Source organism: Lynx canadensis, chromosome D2 (genome assembly GCF_007474595.2).
Source record: "Lynx canadensis isolate LIC74 chromosome D2, mLynCan4.pri.v2, whole genome shotgun sequence".
NCBI classification, from domain to species: Eukaryota; Metazoa; Chordata; class Mammalia; order Carnivora; family Felidae; genus Lynx; species Lynx canadensis.
Genome location: NC_044313.2, coordinates 15615265 through 15633655, shown reverse-complemented (window position 1 = coordinate 15633655; position 18391 = coordinate 15615265). Strand labels below are relative to the sequence as shown.

Sequence of the window (18391 nt, the reverse complement as noted above, 5' to 3'; positions counted from 1 at the left end):
CTCTAACTCACGAAACCGTGAGATCATGACCTGAACTCAAAGCAAGATTCGGACACTTAACCGACTGAGCCAGCCAGGCGCCTCCAGAAAATATTTTTATGCCTGCCTATATGAGCAGAAATGAACACTGGAAGGATAAACTAGAACACAGTGATGTTGGTTACCTACAGAAGATGGGGGAGAGTGGTGTGGGAAGGGTAGGGAATGAAAGTATCCTTCTCAGTAGTTTTGATTTTTAGAAGCATATTGATCATCTGCTTAAAAAAATCAACAAGGAAGAAAACTCCAGAACAATGCAAACTGAAAACTCAATCATGTTTCAGATGAATAACACAATCACACTGAAAGCAGGAGAGCAGAACTAATCCACGTGCCTTTTTAACACAGCATCTGGTTACGCGTCCTCATTATTTGGGAAGAAGTGCAAGCGGATTTTTTAGGTTTGTTCTTTGAAGGTTTGGGTGAAGCAGCTCTACATTATTTTCGGTGCATTGCCAGGTTGAAAAAAAATGAGAAAATGTGAGCTAAAGTTCTCAAGGTAGAAAGCAGGAGGTACAAATATGAAATGGAGAAGGCAAGGAATAATCCTGCCTGGTGGATTGGAATTGGAGGTATCAGTGAGAGCTTGTGATTAGGTAGGTAGACAGACAGACAAACGGGCAGGCAGGCTCACAGTTCCAGATGTAGGTTCTTCTGAAAGGGCCTCGAAGCCAAGACACCCCCGTGGTAGTGAGCACAATGATCATCCATATTCTCAGATCCAGTTTCTAATAACATTACCAAGAAGAGAAAGCAGGGCTCCTTGGAGAAATGGCTCTTTCTAGGGTTGTGGCAGGAAAAAAAAGGATGAACTTGGTATATCTTATTATATCAAATTAAGGAAGTGCTCACGAAAATGATAGGTCCTGTCAAAAGAACATAGGAATCAGCTTGAAGGGGTTTGGTAAAATCTGGGATACTTTGAGCATCAAAATAATTTAGGAAAGTAGTAAATTATAAACTTGAAACAATAGGAATTTGTGAACTTATACAGATAATGGACAGACCAACGGACAGAGGAGGGGGCGAAACCTGTTTCTTACACAGAATGCTGACTGGCATTGCTGGAATTGAAAAATCATCATTTTGCATAACTGTAGTAAAAATTGGTTTGGGAAAGAATCATCAATAGATGTTAAGTCTGTGGGGGTAGGGACAGATTTTTGATGAGATATGCATGATATTAAAATGTCTTTCCCACAGATTGTTTATAGGTTACAGGAAAGAATAGTACTTTGTCTGAGTGATCAAAATTCACATCACAAACCATGGGAAATCACACATTGTGTCCCTCTGGATATGATAGCTGCTGAGAGCAACATCACTTATAGTAAGGCTTGGCAAACTTCATCTGTGCAGGTTCAGACAGTAAATATTTTGGGCTTTGTAGATTATACAGTCTCTGTTTCATCCACTCAGTTCTGCCAGTGAATTTTGAAAGCAAGCCATAGATAATATGTAAATGAATAAATATGCCTGTGTACCAAAAATATTTATTTACAAATATGAGCCGCTAGCTATTATTTGGTCTATGGGTCACAGGTTTCCTACCGAGGACTGCAAACCTGAGTCTAATCATTAAGCAGTATCATACAAACCTCAAATGAGGAACTTTGTCTTTAAAAAGGGGAAGAGTTTTATTCTTCAAAAATGTCGATGTCACGAGAGACAAAGCCTGAAAAATTGTTCCAGAGTAAAGGAGGCTTAAGAAACATGGCAACTGGGGTGCCTGGGTGTCTCAGTCAGTTGAGTGTGCAGTTCTGGTTTCAGCTCAGGTCATGATCCCAGGGTCACAGAATCAAATCCCTCAGCAGGCTCCACGCTGGGTGTGAAGCCTGCTTTGGATTCTCTCTCCTGCCCCTCTCTCCTGCCACTCACATACATGCACTCTCTCTCTCTCTCTCTCTCTAAAAAAAAAAAAAAACAGAAACATGACAACTGAATATGGTAGGTGACTTCTGACTGTATCTTTGTGTTGGATGAAAAAATGCTGTGAAGGGCATTATTGGCTCAATTTACAAACTGAAATATTTATGTGTATTAAAGCATTCTATAAATGTTGGATTTCTTGATATTAATAGCTGTAATATGGTTATGTAAAAAGAAAGTCTTTGTTATTAAAATATACACCAAAATATATAGGGGTAAGAGGAATGATGTATACAGTTATTGTGCTTGTGTGTGCCCGAATGCATGTGTGTGTGTGTGTGTGTTTGTGTGTGTGTGTAGAGAGGGAGGGAGAAGGAGAATAATAAAATGGAACAAAGCATTAACAATTAATGAATCTGAGAAATGGGTATATGGGAAATCTTCGACTACTCTTGGAACTTGTTTGTACCCTTGAAATTATTTCCAAATAAAATGCTAAAAATAGGCTACAAGGAGTGGATGTGTATTTTTTCACATTTGTTTATATAGGGTATGTATTTGAAGTGATGATTACAAAGAGTTCCTCTGAACTTCCTCTGGCAGTGAAGGAAACGTCAGTTTGTCCTTTCTGCTATGCTTAGAATTATGGCTTTTAGGGAATCTGTAAATCTCAGAGGGGACTTATGTGGATGGTTTTACTAACTTGGACCATAAAGCTATTCTGGGTTAGTCCTGAGGGAAATTTATTTCACTTTAGGTTAGCAATACCTCATAAACTTTCTAAGAATCTCAATGTGAATCTCAAGGTTAGTATAATATTAATGTTTTGCTTTAGTATTTTTCATGCTTTTAGAATTGGGAAGGTGTAGTTGGGAAGCCATTATTAATGCCATTTTATCTTAACTTTTTTCCTTTTGATTTAAAAACCAAGAGATATGATATTTTTAGTTTTTTTTCTCTGTAAGGATAGTGATATGTTACTTTCTTTTCAGCTCTTAACATCACGTGTTTTTCAAAATTTGGTCGTGTAAATTGGATATTGCTTTTCAGCACACTAGTGTCTGAAAATACAGATCTATAGAACAGATGTATCAGGTGGTGGAAATTAGGGATTTTTAATAGAGGAAATCTCTCCTTTAAAAATAATTCAATCATAGGAATCATAAAATGCGTACTTTTACTGTCTTAAATTAGGTTTGGCATTTGATACGGAATTTCATTTGTGAAGAACTTTTCAGGACTAATTAGATAAAGTGAAATAGTTTCAATGTAATAAGTAAAATATTGCTTTAATAAATTGCTTAGTCTGTATGACAGAAGCTGCTGTTCAGATTATATATATATTTTCATGTTTTCTAAATGTTTCAGAATATATCACAATAAAAAGACTCAGTTTTGGTAAGTGAAATTATTACATCATATGTTTTTAAAACTGTTTAAAAGCTATATGAATATTCTGTATCTTAAAATATGCATTGGTTACATTAAAAAATTTCACTACATGTGTATTCAAGACTCAGAAAATTCAGGTCTTTTTCTGTTTAACGTTCTTTCACTGATGGAGATCTTGGTCCCTTACAAGGCAGCCACTGTATTGTATATTTTTTAAAAATTCTATTTATATTTAGAAGACATATGCACATCTTATAAATTTGTACTTGATTTTTCATGACTGTATAGAACTGTACAGGTGCAAATTACTCATGCTTCCACATATTGGCCCTGCAGATGTTTTGAGATATCTTACTTTCCACTTACCTTCTATTCTTCAGACAAGCATCTCTACTTCCTTCGGTCTTCCCTGAAGGTGAACAGGGTTTCCATTCATATCTTTTGTTAATGCCTTAAATGAACACAGATATTAATGATTTAAAGACTATTTTGTAGTAATGAGAATAGTGGCTAACGTTTTCTGAGGCTGTACTCTGTGCTAGGTGGTGGCGGTAACTACTTTACACATGTTAACTCAAAGTGAACATGTAAATATAAACTATTCTTTTCAAGTTCTATAAGTAAGGGAACTGAGGCACAGATGTATCACACAAGTGGCCAGTGCATACCCAGCTAGTAAACGGGGAGATTGGATTATATAATTATAAAATACACAGTATCTTAGTTGACCTTTTGTTATCTTTAGCACTCTCTCTGGACAAATTATACTTTGTAATAACCTATTCAGAGTTAATAGAGCTTACAGAGCATGGTGTCTTATCTAATGTGAGACTATTACTTCCCCCAGATATATTTTATTTTATACTGATATTACTGTGATGACTTAACAGCCTAAAGAAAACAAAACTTTTACTTAGTTCATTATTTTTTTTTTGTTTTTTATACAATTACTGTGAAGGGAGGTATACTCCATCCTATACCTGTTTATTTAACGGTGGTAACTCTGTGAAGGGCCTGACATTTATTATTAAAAGAGTTTCAGCCCATCATTACTATTGATTCATAATTCTGGTATTTAAAGACTTAACTTATCTTGTCCTTTTATTGGGTCAGTGGTCATTTAATATTAAAGTACAACTTCTTTGCCTTCATCCTAGAAATTTACAAAAAATGTGGAAGAGTAAACCATTGGCAATTAAAAAAAAAGATGGAGACTGTGCAGATTAAAAGAGATTTAATAGACATATCAGACAACTGAAGTGTATGGATCTCATTTGGATCCTGCTTCCAAACAAACTTAAAAAAAGCTTATAAAATAAGTAGGAATTTGAACACTGACTGGAAACTTCCTCATGTTAGATAATTACTAATTATCTGGTTTTGTTTGTATTTTTTTGAGAATTGCAGTGCAGACCTCTAGGGTTTTAGAGTAAAGCTGTATGTAATCTCATCTACAGGTAACTTTTTGAGAAACCGTTTCTGTTTTGCTGGATTTGCCGCCTGGTGTATAATTTTGTTTCTATTATCTGGAAGACTTTCAGTTGTTACTATTTTTCCCAAAAATGTTTGGTAGAAATTGGTGAAGTCATCTGGGTCTGGAGTTTTCTTTGTGGCAAGGTTTTATTTATTTATTTTTATTATTTTTTTCTTTTCAATATATGACGTTTATTGTCAGATTGGTTTCCATACAACACTCAGTGCTCATCCCAAAAGGTGCCCTCCTCAATACCCATCACCCACCGTCCCCTCCCTCCCACCCCCCATCAACCCTCAGTTCTCAGTTTTTAAGAGTCTCTTATGCTTTGGCTCTCTTCCACTCTAACCTCCCCCTTTTTTTTTTCCTTCCCCTCCCCCATGGGTTTCTGTTAAGTTTCTCAGGATCCACATAAGAGTGAAACCATATGGTATCTGTCTTTCTCTGTATGGCTTATTTCACTTAGCATCACACTCTCCAGTTCCATCCACGTTGCTACAAAGGGCCATATTTCATTCTTTCTCATTGCCACATAGTATTCCATTGTGTATATAAACCACACTTTCTTTATCCATTCATCAGTTGATGGACATTTAGGCTCTTTCCATAGTTTAGCCATTGCTGAAAGTGCTGCTGTAAACATTGGGGTATAAGTGCCCCTAAGCATCAGCACTCCTATATCCCTTGGGTAAATTCCTAGTAGTGCTATTGCTGGGTCATAGGGTAGATCTATTTTTAATTTTTTGAGGAACCTCTACACTGTTTTCCAGAGCGGCTGCATCAGTTTGCATTCCCACCAACAGTGTAAGAGGTTTCCCGTTTCTCCACATCCTCTCCAGCATCTATAGTATCCTGATTCGTTTATTTTAGCCACTCTGACTGGCGTGAGGTGATATCTCACTGGGTTTTGATTTGTATTTCCCTGATGAGGAGTGACGTTGAGCATCTTTTCTTTTTTTTTTTTTAATTTTTTTTTTCAACGTTTATTTATTTTGGGGACAGAGAGAGACAGAGCATGAACGGGGGAGGGGCAGAGAGAGAGGGAGACACAGAATCGGAAACAGGCTCCAGGCTCTGAGCCATCAGCCCAGAGCCCGACGCGGGGCTCGAACTCACGGACCGCGAGATCGTGACCTGGCTGAAGTCGGACGCTTAACCGACTGCGCCACCCAGGCGCCCCGTTGAGCATCTTTTCATGTGCCTGTTGGCCATCTGGATGTCTTCTTTAGAGAAGTGTCTATTCATGTTTTCTGCCCATTTCTTCACTGGGTTATTTGTTTTTCAGGTGTGGAGTTTGGTGAGCTCTTTATAGATTTTGGATACTAGCCCTTTGTCCGATATATCATTTGCAAATATCTTTTCCCATTCCGTTGGTTGCCTTTTAGTTTTGTTGGTTGTTTCCTTTGCTGTGCAGAAGCTTTTTATCTTCATAAGGTCCCAGTAGTTCATTTTTGCTTTTAATTCCCTTGTGGCAAGGTTTTAAAACAAGATATTCAATTAATCTAATAGTTCTAAATCTACTCAGGTTTTTTTCTCTCTTCTTGTCAGAATTAGCATTCGATTATTGTCTCAGAATTTGTCTATTTTATCTAAATCTTCAAGTGTATTGACCTAAAGTTCTTCATAATATGCTGTTAGTGAAGTTTAGAATATTTTATAGCTATGCCTCTTTTAAAATGACTAATATTGGCTTATTTCAGCCTTCTTTCTTTTTGTCTTGAGCAGATTCTGCAGAGGGTAATGAATCTTAATACTTTTCAAAGTACCAGCTTTTGAGGTTAATGATTTGTTTTGCATATTCATTCAATTCTTATTTTTTTTATGATTTCCTTTTAATATATTTTGATTTGTTAAGCTTTTCCCCTTTTTTATATTGATGTGTATAATTCATTGTCTTTCAGGTTTTCCTTTTTTAAAGTTTTTTAAAAAATATATGCATTTCTTCTTTATAGTGTCTTTTAAAAAGCAGAGATTTTAAATTTGGATAAAATATAATTGTCAGTTTTTTATGGTTTGTGGTTTTTGTGTTCTAGCTAATAGATCTTTGTCAAGGTCACAAAGGTTTTTCTCTTGCACTTTCTATTAGCTGTTTATAGTTTTGGCTCTTATTCTTAGATCTTTCATCTGTTTGAATTAATTTTCATATATGATATGAAGTAAGGACTGAGTGTTTTTTTTTTTAATATCCTAATTCTCCAATAACATTTGTTGAAAAGATTTTCCTTTCTCCATTGAATTACCTTGGTAAATGTCATTTGTATATATGTTTTAATTTTGGACTCTTTTTTGATCCAGTGATGTACATTATATTTACTCCACAAACACACTTTATTGATTATGGTAGATTTATAAATCAGGCAGTATAAATCCTCTGTCCTTTTTTCTATTTTCAAAAAGTTTGGTCTATTCTATGTACTCTACATTACCATTACAAAATTTAGAATCGGCTTGTCAATTTCTTTTTAAAAAGATTGTAGGGATTTTAATTGAGGTTGAGTTACATATAGAGGGGAAAATTGAGTCTAACAGTATTGATTCTTCTAAGTCATGGACACAGTGTATTTCAGTATTATTTAGGTCTTTAACATTTTCAGCAATGTATTATGATTTTCAGTGTTTTGCACACAGTTTGCTAAATTTATATGTAAGTATTTAATATTTTTATGTTATTGTAAATGGCATTTTGCAGGTATTTGTGTAGTGTAGTGATTATCATGTTTGCCTGTAAATGGCATGTAAAATTTCAACTTATAATTGTTGATTGCTAGTATATAGAAAAGCAATTGATTTTTCATATTGAACTGGTATTTTGCAACTTTGCTTAACACATTTATTAATCCTGGCAGCTTTTTTTATTATCTGCATAGAGAATCATGTGTTAAAATCATGCTAGTAAATTCTTCCTTTTCAACTTGTATACCTTTTACTTATTTTCTTTGTGTTTTTTCAGTGGCAGTACCTCTGGTACAGTGCTGAGTAGGAGTAGTGGAAGCAGATAATCCTGCCTTTTTTCCTATTTTAGGAGGGAAAGTTCCAGTCTTCTAATTATTATGTTAGTGGTATGCTTTCTAGATGCTTCTTATCAGGTCAAGGAAATCTAGTTTGCCGAGTCTATTTCATCGATGATGTTAAATTTTGTCAAATAATTTTTCTGCATCTGTTGGGAAGATCATTTGTCCTTTTATTATATATTTTTTTTATTTCTTAATATAGTGAATAACACTGACTTTCAGATGTTAAACAACTATTGCATTTGTGGGCAAACCCTATTGGTCATAATATATTATCCTTTTCATATATTGCTAGAATTGATTTGCTAAAAATATTAAGGATTTTTATGTTTATGCTCATCAGAGATATTGGACTAGTTTTCTGTTTTTATAATGTCTTTGTCTGATTTTGCAGTCTGGGTAATGGTAGTGATTTGGGGAGTGTTTCATTCCATTCTATTTTCTATAATAAGAGTTTGTGTAGAATTGGTATTATTTCTTTCGCAAATGTTTGATGGAACTCACCAGTGAAACTGTCTGGCTCATGAGCCTTCTTTGTCAGAAAGATTTTGACTATAACATTTATTTTCTTTAATAAATGTTAGAGATACTCAAGTTACCCATTTCTTTGTGAACGAGCCTTGGTAGTTTATTATGGAAGTTTGTCCATATCATTGAGATGGTAAATTTGTTTGCATAAAGTCATTAATTTATATTCTTATTATTCTTTTTAATATTTGTAAACTGGGTAGTGATATCTTTCTTATATCTGATATGAATAATTTGTGTCTTCTCCTGTCAGGTTGACTAAAGATTAATAAGTTAAACAACTTTATTGATCTTTTCAAAGAAGTAGCTTTGCTTTCCTGTTTTCTATTTTTATTGATTAGTGCTTTATTTTTATATTTCTTTTCTTATTTGGGTTTTATTCCCTCTGTTTTACTACCTTTTTAAGGTGGAAGATTAGAGCATTGAATTGATAAAGACCTTTTTTCTTCCTTTTAAATATATGTGTTTATTGCTATAAATTTCTTTTTTATCCAATAGTTTCAAACTTTAATATACGTAAGAATCACTTGGATGGTTGTTACAATAGATTGCTCTCTCCTAACCCCTGATTTTGTTATTCATTATGTGAGGATTGGTGCCAGCAAACTTCCATTTTTAAAAGGTTTCTAGGTAGTTCCATTTGCTGTTGTCAAGGAACCACCCATGAGAAGGACTGACTGCTTAAGCAGTATCCTGCATATTTTCAAAAGTTTTCTTGTTTCCACTTAATTCAAAGTGCTTTCTGATTTTTTTGTGTGTTTTTTTTCTTTGGCTTCTCTTTGGGTTGATTAGTAGTATTTAGTTTAACCCAAATACATGAAGTTTTTTCAGGTATATTTCTTGTCATTATTTTTTGTTTAATATAGTTCTTGTCAGAGACTGTATGTTTTGCTATTAACATTTTTGTGAGTCTTATCTTCTGGCTGAGAATATGGTCCATCTTGGTGAATCTTAAGTGTCAATTAAAAAGGATGTGTGTGTATTTTGCTGCAGTGGTCGGGGTGTTCTATAAATGCCAGTTTTGTGATGGTGGGTGGAGTTGTTCAAGTCTTAGTAATTTTCCTTAGTTACTGAAAGACTAATGTAGAAATCTCCATTTATGATTGTGGATTTAACTATTTAATTTTTTAGTTCTATCAGTTTTTGCTTCATACATTTAAATGTTTTGCTATTGGTCATAATTTTTACAATTATAATTTTTAGATCCCTGTGATACATTATCTGCCTTCATTCCAGGTTGTCTTCTGTTAACAGCTTCTTTTAACATTTTTTTTTAGAGCGGGCCTGCTGGATATGGATTATCCTGGTTTTTCTATATCTGAGAATCTCTGTATTTCACAGTCATCCCTGAAAGATAGTTTTGCCTGTCATAGAATTCTGAGTTACAGTTATTTGTCAGCACTTTAGAAAGTGTTGGGCTCTTCTTTCTGGCCTCCGTCATTTTTTAGGGTAAAAATCACAGTTGCTTGAACTTGTTTTTCTTTAACCTCTTCTGAGGTGTTTTGTTTATCTTCAGTTTTCAGCAGCCTAATTGTGATGTGTTTAGGTGTGGGTTTCTTTCAATTTTGTTTGTGATTTGCTCAACTTCTTGAATCTGTAGGACTATCAGTTTGTTAACTGTACATTTTTTGTTTTATTTTTGTTGGGATTGATCTATAGTACATGTTTTTAGCTTATCAGATTCTACCTTTAATATTCTTCCACTTCATATTTAGTGTTAGAACCTCAGGATTTCCTGCATTTCTCCTCTTTTCCTTTGTGCTAATATTATATCTCATATATTATGAACAGCATAGTAAATTGTGCTTTTTTTTTTTTGGTAAGTAAGTTATCATTTTAGGGAGACAAGAAATGAGAAATTATGTCTTGTATTTATCTACATATCCAGCTTTCCTACACTCTACGTTCATCTATGTAAATCCAGATTCTGTCTGGGATTAGCTGTTATTGTCATCCAGCTTAAAGAACTTCCTTTGTCATATCATGGGCAAGTCTGTGGTGTTACACTTCTGCTTTTTTTTTTTTTTTTTTTGTCTGAGAAAGTTTTGTTTCAGTTTCATTTTTGGAAAATATTTTGTTGGGTAGAGAATTCTACTTTGATAGTTATTTTTGGTTTTGGTAGAGAATTCTAGATTGACAGGCTTTTTTTTCCTTCTTAGTTTAAAAATCTGCAACTTGATTGTCTTCTGACTTAACATTCTTTCTGATAAGAGGTCAGTTGTAATTCTTATTTTTGTTCTTTAGCTTGTTCATCTTTATTACTTCATGCCAGTCCTTGGTGTAGGTTTCTTTCTTTCTTTCTTTCTTTCTTTCTTTCTTTCTTTCTTTCTTTCTTTCTTTCTGTTTGTATTTCATTAATGTTCTTGGTTTTGTGTATTTATGGATTTAATTGAATTTGAGAAATTATTTATTTAAATTTTATTTCTGTCCACCCACCACCTACCACGTTTCTGGAACTCTTATTGCACTTAGATTAGACTTCTTTAATATTTTCAGAAGGTCCCTGATAGTCCGTTCATTGTTTTTTAGGGTGTTTTGTTTGTTCATGTTGTTTCATTTTGGATAGCTCTTGTTTCTGTATCTTAAGTTCACTGTTCTTTTCTCCTAAAGCGTCAGATCTTGTGTTAATTCTACTCAATGTATTTTTCATTCAGATATTATCTTTTCCATTTTCAGGAGTTCTGTTTGAGTCTTTTTTTTTTTTTTTAAATTTTTTTTAACGTTTATTTATTTTTGAGACAGAGAGAGACAGAGCATGAACGGGGGAGGGGCAGAGAGAGAGGAAGACACAGAATCGGAAGCAGGCTCCAGGCTCCGAGCCATCAGCCCAGAGCCCGACGCGGGGCTCGAACTCACGAACCACGAGATCGTGACCTGAGCTGAAGTCTGACGCTTAACCAACTGAGCCACCCAGGCGCCCCTGAGTCTTTTTTTATCTACCATTTCTTTCTTACCATGTTCATGTTTTCTGTAACATTACTGAACATATTTGAATGTATTTACAATGGCTTTTAAAACATTCGTTTCTGCTGATTTTATCTTCTGTGCTATTTCTGGGTCACCTTCTATTGACTGATTTTTCTTCTCGTTGTGGGTCATATTTTCTTTGCCCTGTATGCTTGTTAATTTTAAAATGTATTCTTGGGGCGCCTGGGTGGCTCAGTTGGTTAAGCGTCCGACTTCAGCTCAGGTCACGATCTCGCGGTCCGAGAGTTCGAGCCCCGCGTCAGGCTCTGGGCTGATGGCTCAGAGCCTGGAGCCTGCTTCCGATTCTGTGTCTCCCTCTCTCTCTGCCCCTCCCCCGTTCATGCTCTGTCTCTCTCTGTCTCAAAAATAAATAAACGTTAAAAAATAAATAAAAAAAAATGTATTCCAAACATGGTATATTTTTATCACGTTGGCTGCTGGATTTTGTTGTGGCTTTAAAGAATGTTGGATTTTGTACTGACATGCAGTTATCTGGTATAGTATAGGCATTTTGGGGGATTGCTTCTGAGGTTTATTAGGACCCAGAGCAACTTTGAGTTTATGACTAACTTATTCCAGTATTACAGCCATTTTTGTACTCTACCTAATGCCACCTGTTGTGTGAGGTCTTTCTTCTGTCTGCTAACACAACTGTTCCCAGCCCTGTGTGAGAACCCAAGAGTTACTCAGCCTGCTAGTCTTTTGTTGTTGTTGTTGTTCTTTACATGGGCTTTAAGTAGTTTTCTTTTATGCATATGCAGATCAGTACTCAGTTTAGGATTTGAGGGAATCTTTCTGCAGATTTCTTCAGCCTTCTCTATGTGTAGCTACCTCACCTACAAATTCATTTTTGCTTCTGGCATTTATAGTATTATTAGGAGTTATTTCATTTATTCACATACCTGTTTTCATCATTATCTTTTCTCTTTAATGAACTACTCTTTATAAATTGGGAATATGGTGGAGCACATTACTAAGTTAAAAGCCAAATTCATGCATATACAAATAATAACATACAAATGATAAGAAAATACTTTTTCTGAGATGACCAGTATTTTTACTTGGAATGTTTACTAAGAAAAATTGGTTCCCTGAGTATGTGCACATTTCCAAATGCAAAAATAATACAAATATAATGAAAATGTGAATCATAGTTAATTTTACATTTCGAGTACAAGAAAAAATTATTTCCTTAATTTTTCATTTGAAACTACCATACCACCTGTAGGTTCCTTAATTGAATTGCTAGTGACCAAACCTTGAGAAAAACTGCCGTAATATTTAGAATACAGATTTTGGTGTTAGACCTGTATCATAGGTGTTACACTATTAATTTTTTTAAAAATTTATTTTATGTTTATTCATTTTTGAGACAGAAACAGAGCATGAGTGGGAGAGGGGCAGAGAGAGATGGGTAGATACAGGATCTGAAGCAGGCTCCAGGCTCCGAGCTGTCAGCACAGAGCCTGACATGGGGCTCGAACCCAGTGACTGCAAGATCATGACCTGAGCCGAAGTCAGATGCTTAACCGACTGAACCACCCAGGCGCTCCACACTTTTAATTTTTTAAAAAAAGTTTTTAACAAGTAGTTGAGTGAAATACTGTATTTCATGATGAACTTCCCATTACTCATAAGGGGAATAAAAATTTTTTAATTAAACTTTTTATTTTGAGATCACTGTAGATTCACATACACTTATAAGAAATAAGAGTGATCCAATGTACCCTTCATTGAGTTTTCCAAAGTGGGAACATTTTAAAAAATGTATTACAATATTGCAAACTGAATATTGACACTGATACAATTCACTGATCTTATTCCAGATTTCCCGTTTCATTTGTATTTATTTGTGTGTGCCTGTGTGGGTATGGGTTTAGTTCTGTGCAGTCTTACTGCACATTGTTTCACGTATCCACCACTGCAGTCAAGGTGTAGAATAGCTGTATCACACAAGACTCCTTCACATTGCGCTTTTAATTTTATTTCTTATTTTATATAGAGAGCGCGTATGAGCAGAGGAGGTTGGGGGAGAGGGAGAGAGAGAGAATCCCAGGCAGGCTCCATATTCAGCTAGGAGGGGCTCAGTGCCAGGACCCTGGGATCATGACCTGAGCCAAAATTGAGAGTGGGTCACTCAGCTGAGTTACCCAAGTGCCCCTCACATTGCCCTTTTAAGCCATACCGACAACTCTTCCACCCCCACTCCCTTCCCGTCTCTAATCCTTGATAATCACTCATCTGTCCTCCATTTCTATAATTAGGTTACTTCTAGGATTTTATGTAAATGGATCATTTACATTTAAGGTAATTTTGATACATTAGTGCCTCGGTCTGTGTTATTGTTTATTTTCTCTCTGCTGTTTCTTATGCCTCTGTTTCTCTTGTTTCTAATGGATTACTTGAAAAATTTTTAGAATTCCATCTTGATTTATAGTATTCTTTTTTTTGAAGTTAATTTATGTATTTTGAGACAGAGCGAGTGAGCAAGCATGAGTGGGGGAGGGGCAGAGAGAGAGAGAGAGAATCTCAAGCAGGCTCTGTGTTGTTAGCATAGAGCCTGACGCAGGGTTCCATCCCACGAACCATGAGATCATGACCTGAGCCGAGATCAAGAGTCGGAAGCTTAACCAACTGAGCCACCCAGGTGCCCCCTTGATTTACTTATAGTATTCTTGAATGTATTTCTTTGTGTAGTTTTCTTAGGGGTTGATCTGGGTGTTAAACAATGCATATGTGACTTATCAGAGTCTAGTACTAGTATCAACATTTTACCACTTCACTTGAAGTGTGGAAACCTTGTTTGCTTTCACATCCCCTTACCTTCTCCACTTTTAAGCATCATTGCCTTTCATATTAGATGATGTTATATTTTTTTCCTTTATCAGGCATGATTTATAAACCTTGTAGAGGAGAAGCATAGTCTATTGTGTGTAATCATATTTCTGCTCTATTTTTCTTTCCTGATGCTCTGACATTCCTTCTTTTATTATTTCATTCCTGTTTAAAAAATTTTCCTTTAACCATCCTTTAAGGAGAGGGCCACATTTCAACAATTTTTAGTTTTCTTTCTTTTCATAGAGTATTTTTTTTCCATTTAATTCCTGAAGAATAATTTTGCTGGAATAGAATTCATGCCTGACAGTTCTTATTTTTCAGCATTTGAAAAATGTGCTGCTCCCTTCAGGCCTTTATAGTTTCAGATGAAAAATCCAGAGTTATTCTCATTGATGTACCCCTGTAAGTAATGTGTCATTTCTCTCTGGCTGCTTTCAAGATCTTTTTTTCTTCATCTTTAGTTTTTATAAGTTTTCTTATGATGTGCCGTGGTGTGGGTTTCTTGTATTTATTTGGACTTCTCTAAGGTTCTTGAATCTGTACGTTCATGTCTTGTACAAAATTTAGATGTTTTTGGTTATTGTTTCTTTAAATACTCTTTCAGTTATGTTCTCTTTTCCTCTTTTGGGATTCCAGTGATGTGAATGTTGAATCAATTGTTTTTGTTCCAAAAATGTTTCTGAGATTTTGTTAACTTTTTTTCAGTCTATTTTCTCTTTTATTCAGATTTGTTTCATTGATTTGTCCTCAAATTTACGGATCCCCTGTCTTCTGTTAGCTCCACTTTAATATTGAGCCTGTACATAGCGTTTCTGTTTGTTACTGCAATTTTCTCTTTTTCCTTTAAGTTTCTTTCTTTCTTTCTTTCTTTCTTTCTTTCTTTCTTTCTTTCTTTCTTTCTTTCTATTCTTTCCTTCTGCTGAGATTTGTTGTTTGTTTCAAAAGAACATGTATTGCTTGTTGGAATGTTTTTATCATGGCTACTTAAAAATTCTTGTCAAGTAATTTCAACGTCTCAGTGTTACTGTCACTTTTTTTTTTTCATTAAAGTTGTGATTTTGTTGGTCCTCAGTATGACAAGTGATTTTTTTTTTTATTATTGTATCCTGGATATTTTGCTATTATATTGGGAGTCTTTGGGTCCCATTTAAATCTTCTTTCTGTTTTAGCAGGCAGTCACTCTGTTTAGGTTTATCCTTCAGGTCTTGTGGGATCTCCCTTTCCAGTCTCGATCTGGTGGGGAAAAGGAACTCTTTCTCTATTTGCTTATTTTAAACAGTGTTTGCTGGGTCCCTCTTGCTGTTGCTGCTAGGGTCGTCTAGGATTGTCCATAGGACCTCAGTTTTGAGGAGGAATAAGCCTACCTGAGTCACCTTTTTATTGCTAGGTTGGGGAATTGAGAAATGTGGGGCCTGCATAGCCTTCTTCTGTTGACGGGTGAGGAGACACTTGTCTTCTAGTCCTGGAGTCCCTAACCAGTCTACCTTTACACTTTTCAGATTTCTCCTTTGGTTGTCTTGTGCACTGTTTCCAGAGTCTGCTTGTTGTACTTAGTGGGGTGTGGTACTTAGTTTTTCTAACTCTAAAATTCCTCAGCTGTAAAGAAGAGAAAGCAATAATAAACCTTTCAAAGGGTTATTATTACATGAAATAATGAGGTACTTCTTGAGACATAGTATGTGTTTTATTAGATAACGATGCTCCAGTTGATTGCAGGGTTGTTTATTGCATTATTGTTTCTAGGAACAAATTGAAACCCAAATGAGTCATAGTGTAGAGTTATTTAAATAAGTTATGTATCATTAATAGAGTGGAATTTAACTGTTGAAAAATAATAAATGGGTCATAGAAGAATTGCGCCAGTTGCTTTAAGTGAAAAAATAGTTGAAAAAATAGTTGTAAAATAGCATGATTTTTTTGGTACAAGTATTTATAGGTCTGTATACACATATTTGTAATTTAAATGTGTTTTGTATGTGTGTAATAAAATATTTAGAATTACAGTCTGAAAGTGGTCTGAACATAACAAATTGTGAAAAATATCTCTAGATAGGCTGGGAGAGAAGGTCATATTCACTTTTACATTAAAGACCTCTATTTCTACATTATTTTTTGGTAAGAAGAATGTTTATCTTTATTAAAAAAGAGAATGAATAAAAATATGGAAACCTTCAATTGGACTATAGGAGTAGAGCTTTAATAGTGGTTAAAGAGTATTTTTCAAGTTATTTTTGATAAGTTATTATTAATGTCATATTTTTGAAGTTACCTCCAAAATGTAATACTCATTAGTTACAAATATACTCTGATTTTTTTATGTGTTTTGTTTTATCAATTAAAATTGGCTTAGTGACTCCTTTTTGATATCTCTATATTTTATGACCATTGAAGTATCACTTTCTTCACTATCTTAGAATTATGTAAAAGTGAATGATTTTTAAGATCATCTTTATTTTATATTACTTGATTTGAGTATTTTCAGTTGAGCTGTCTACAGTGCCAAAGTTACAAAAAAATTTTTTTTAATGTTTATTTACTTTTGAGAGAGAGAGAGAGAGTTAGAATGTGAGTCAGGGAGGGGCAGAGAGAAGGAGTCACAGAATCCAAAAGAGGCTCCAAGCTCTGACTGTCAGCACAGAGCCGGATGTGGGGCTCGAACGCGTGAACTGCGAGATCATGACCTGAGCTGAAGTCGGAAGCTTATCCGACAGAGCCACTCAGGCGCCCCTACAATGCCAAAGTTTAGATGGCCAGTTAGAGGGAAGATAGAAGTGTGGTCTGGGTGAATACCTAAAGACCAATGACAGATTTCTATATAGTTGCTCTTTGTAGTCTAAAATTAAGGCCAAGGATCTGTGTTTTGTTTATCTACATATTCTTAAAAGCATGCCTTGCATATATGATTGATGCTTCCATCAGTGAATTTGCAGTTAGAAATAAGTGCTTTTTAGATATAGCAAGCAGAATGGGATTTAATACGGTGAGTTAATTACAAGAGTATTAGAGACACCAAAGGGAGGGGGATCATCCAAAATCTGGAAGCTGCTACATACCTACCACATTTGTCACTAAGCTACTCTAGGTGTCACCGCTGCCCTTGAGCAGGAACTACCCCTGCTGCTATGGCTATAAAGTCACCACTGCTGTTATCCTCTGTAGTCATCTGCCTGTTCCTGTTGCTACGGATGAAGGCAGAAAGTCTTTGTTATTTTTGCCTTCTAATCTCTCACCAGTACGCCCCTTGGTGGAACCTATCAGTTAATACAGCTATCAAGGACGTCTTGGAAATTTATTGTTTAGGTTTTCATCAGCAATACAGAAGAGTCTGTAGAAGGGAGGGTGGGGCTCATAACCAAGACATGGTGGACCATCACATAGCTAAAAATCGTTTAAGGGTGGGGATCATATCTTTTTAAATTTTTGTTACATCAGTGACTAATTCAGAGCTTGTCACATAGTAGGCTTTCATAAACTGTTAGTCTTTTTCTCAGGGTTATTTACAAATACAGAAATAAATGTGCGAATAGTTTTCCTTTTTCTATTGTACATCCAAAAATTTGGCATTTTCAATATTTCAGAGTTTCTTCTACAGAAGGACCAGCCTTACTCAACTTTGATCTCTAGCGCTTAACATAGTAACTAGCATATGTTTAATAATTGTTTTTGGAGTAAATGAATATTTGGTTATATTTAATTTACTTATAAAAATGTGGTATTAGAATTTACTTGGTAGTTTGGTGATATAGTAGTTATATTTTTAAATACTCCTTGAAGTTCATGATTTACCTTCATTCTCTTACAGCATCAAACACGTGGCTTGTCCCAGAAACTAAAGGAGCTATTGTTCAAGGTGGATATGGCCATACCAGTGTGTATGATGAAATAACAAAATCCATTTATGTTCACGGAGGCTATAAAGCATTACCAGGCAATAAATATGGATTGGTGGATGATCTTTATAAGTATGAAGTTAACACTAAGACTTGGTGAGTAGATTGGGTAAAAGTATGGTGAGAAACTTTGTCACTGTTACATTTTATATTTGTATAGTAGTAGCGTTTATTAAATATTTTCAGGGAAGCATTCTTGTTCTTTTTCCCTGTTTATTTCAACTAATGAAATTCTCTTGTATAGCAAAGGTATGAAATAACACATTTTCTATGTAGTCATTATCACTTTAAACGATTGACTTTAAAATGTTTCCTGATTACATAGATATGCTAATTCTGTATGCATTACTTACAAGGACTGATATGTTCAATTCAGATGAGCA

General features: G+C 35.0%; 1 protein-coding gene across 2 annotated transcripts in view; it reads left to right on the top strand.

Moving 5' to 3' along the window:
• ATRNL1 (attractin like 1) overlaps positions 1–18391 on the top strand; it is a 789020-nt gene that overhangs the window by 83372 nt on the left and 687257 nt on the right. For both annotated transcript variants that reach the window (XM_030334763.1, XM_030334762.1), the window contains exon 9: positions 17921–18104. In XM_030334763.1, the coding sequence (XP_030190623.1) occupies positions 17921–18104 (184 nt within the window). The remainder of the gene's footprint in view (positions 1–17920; positions 18105–18391) is intronic.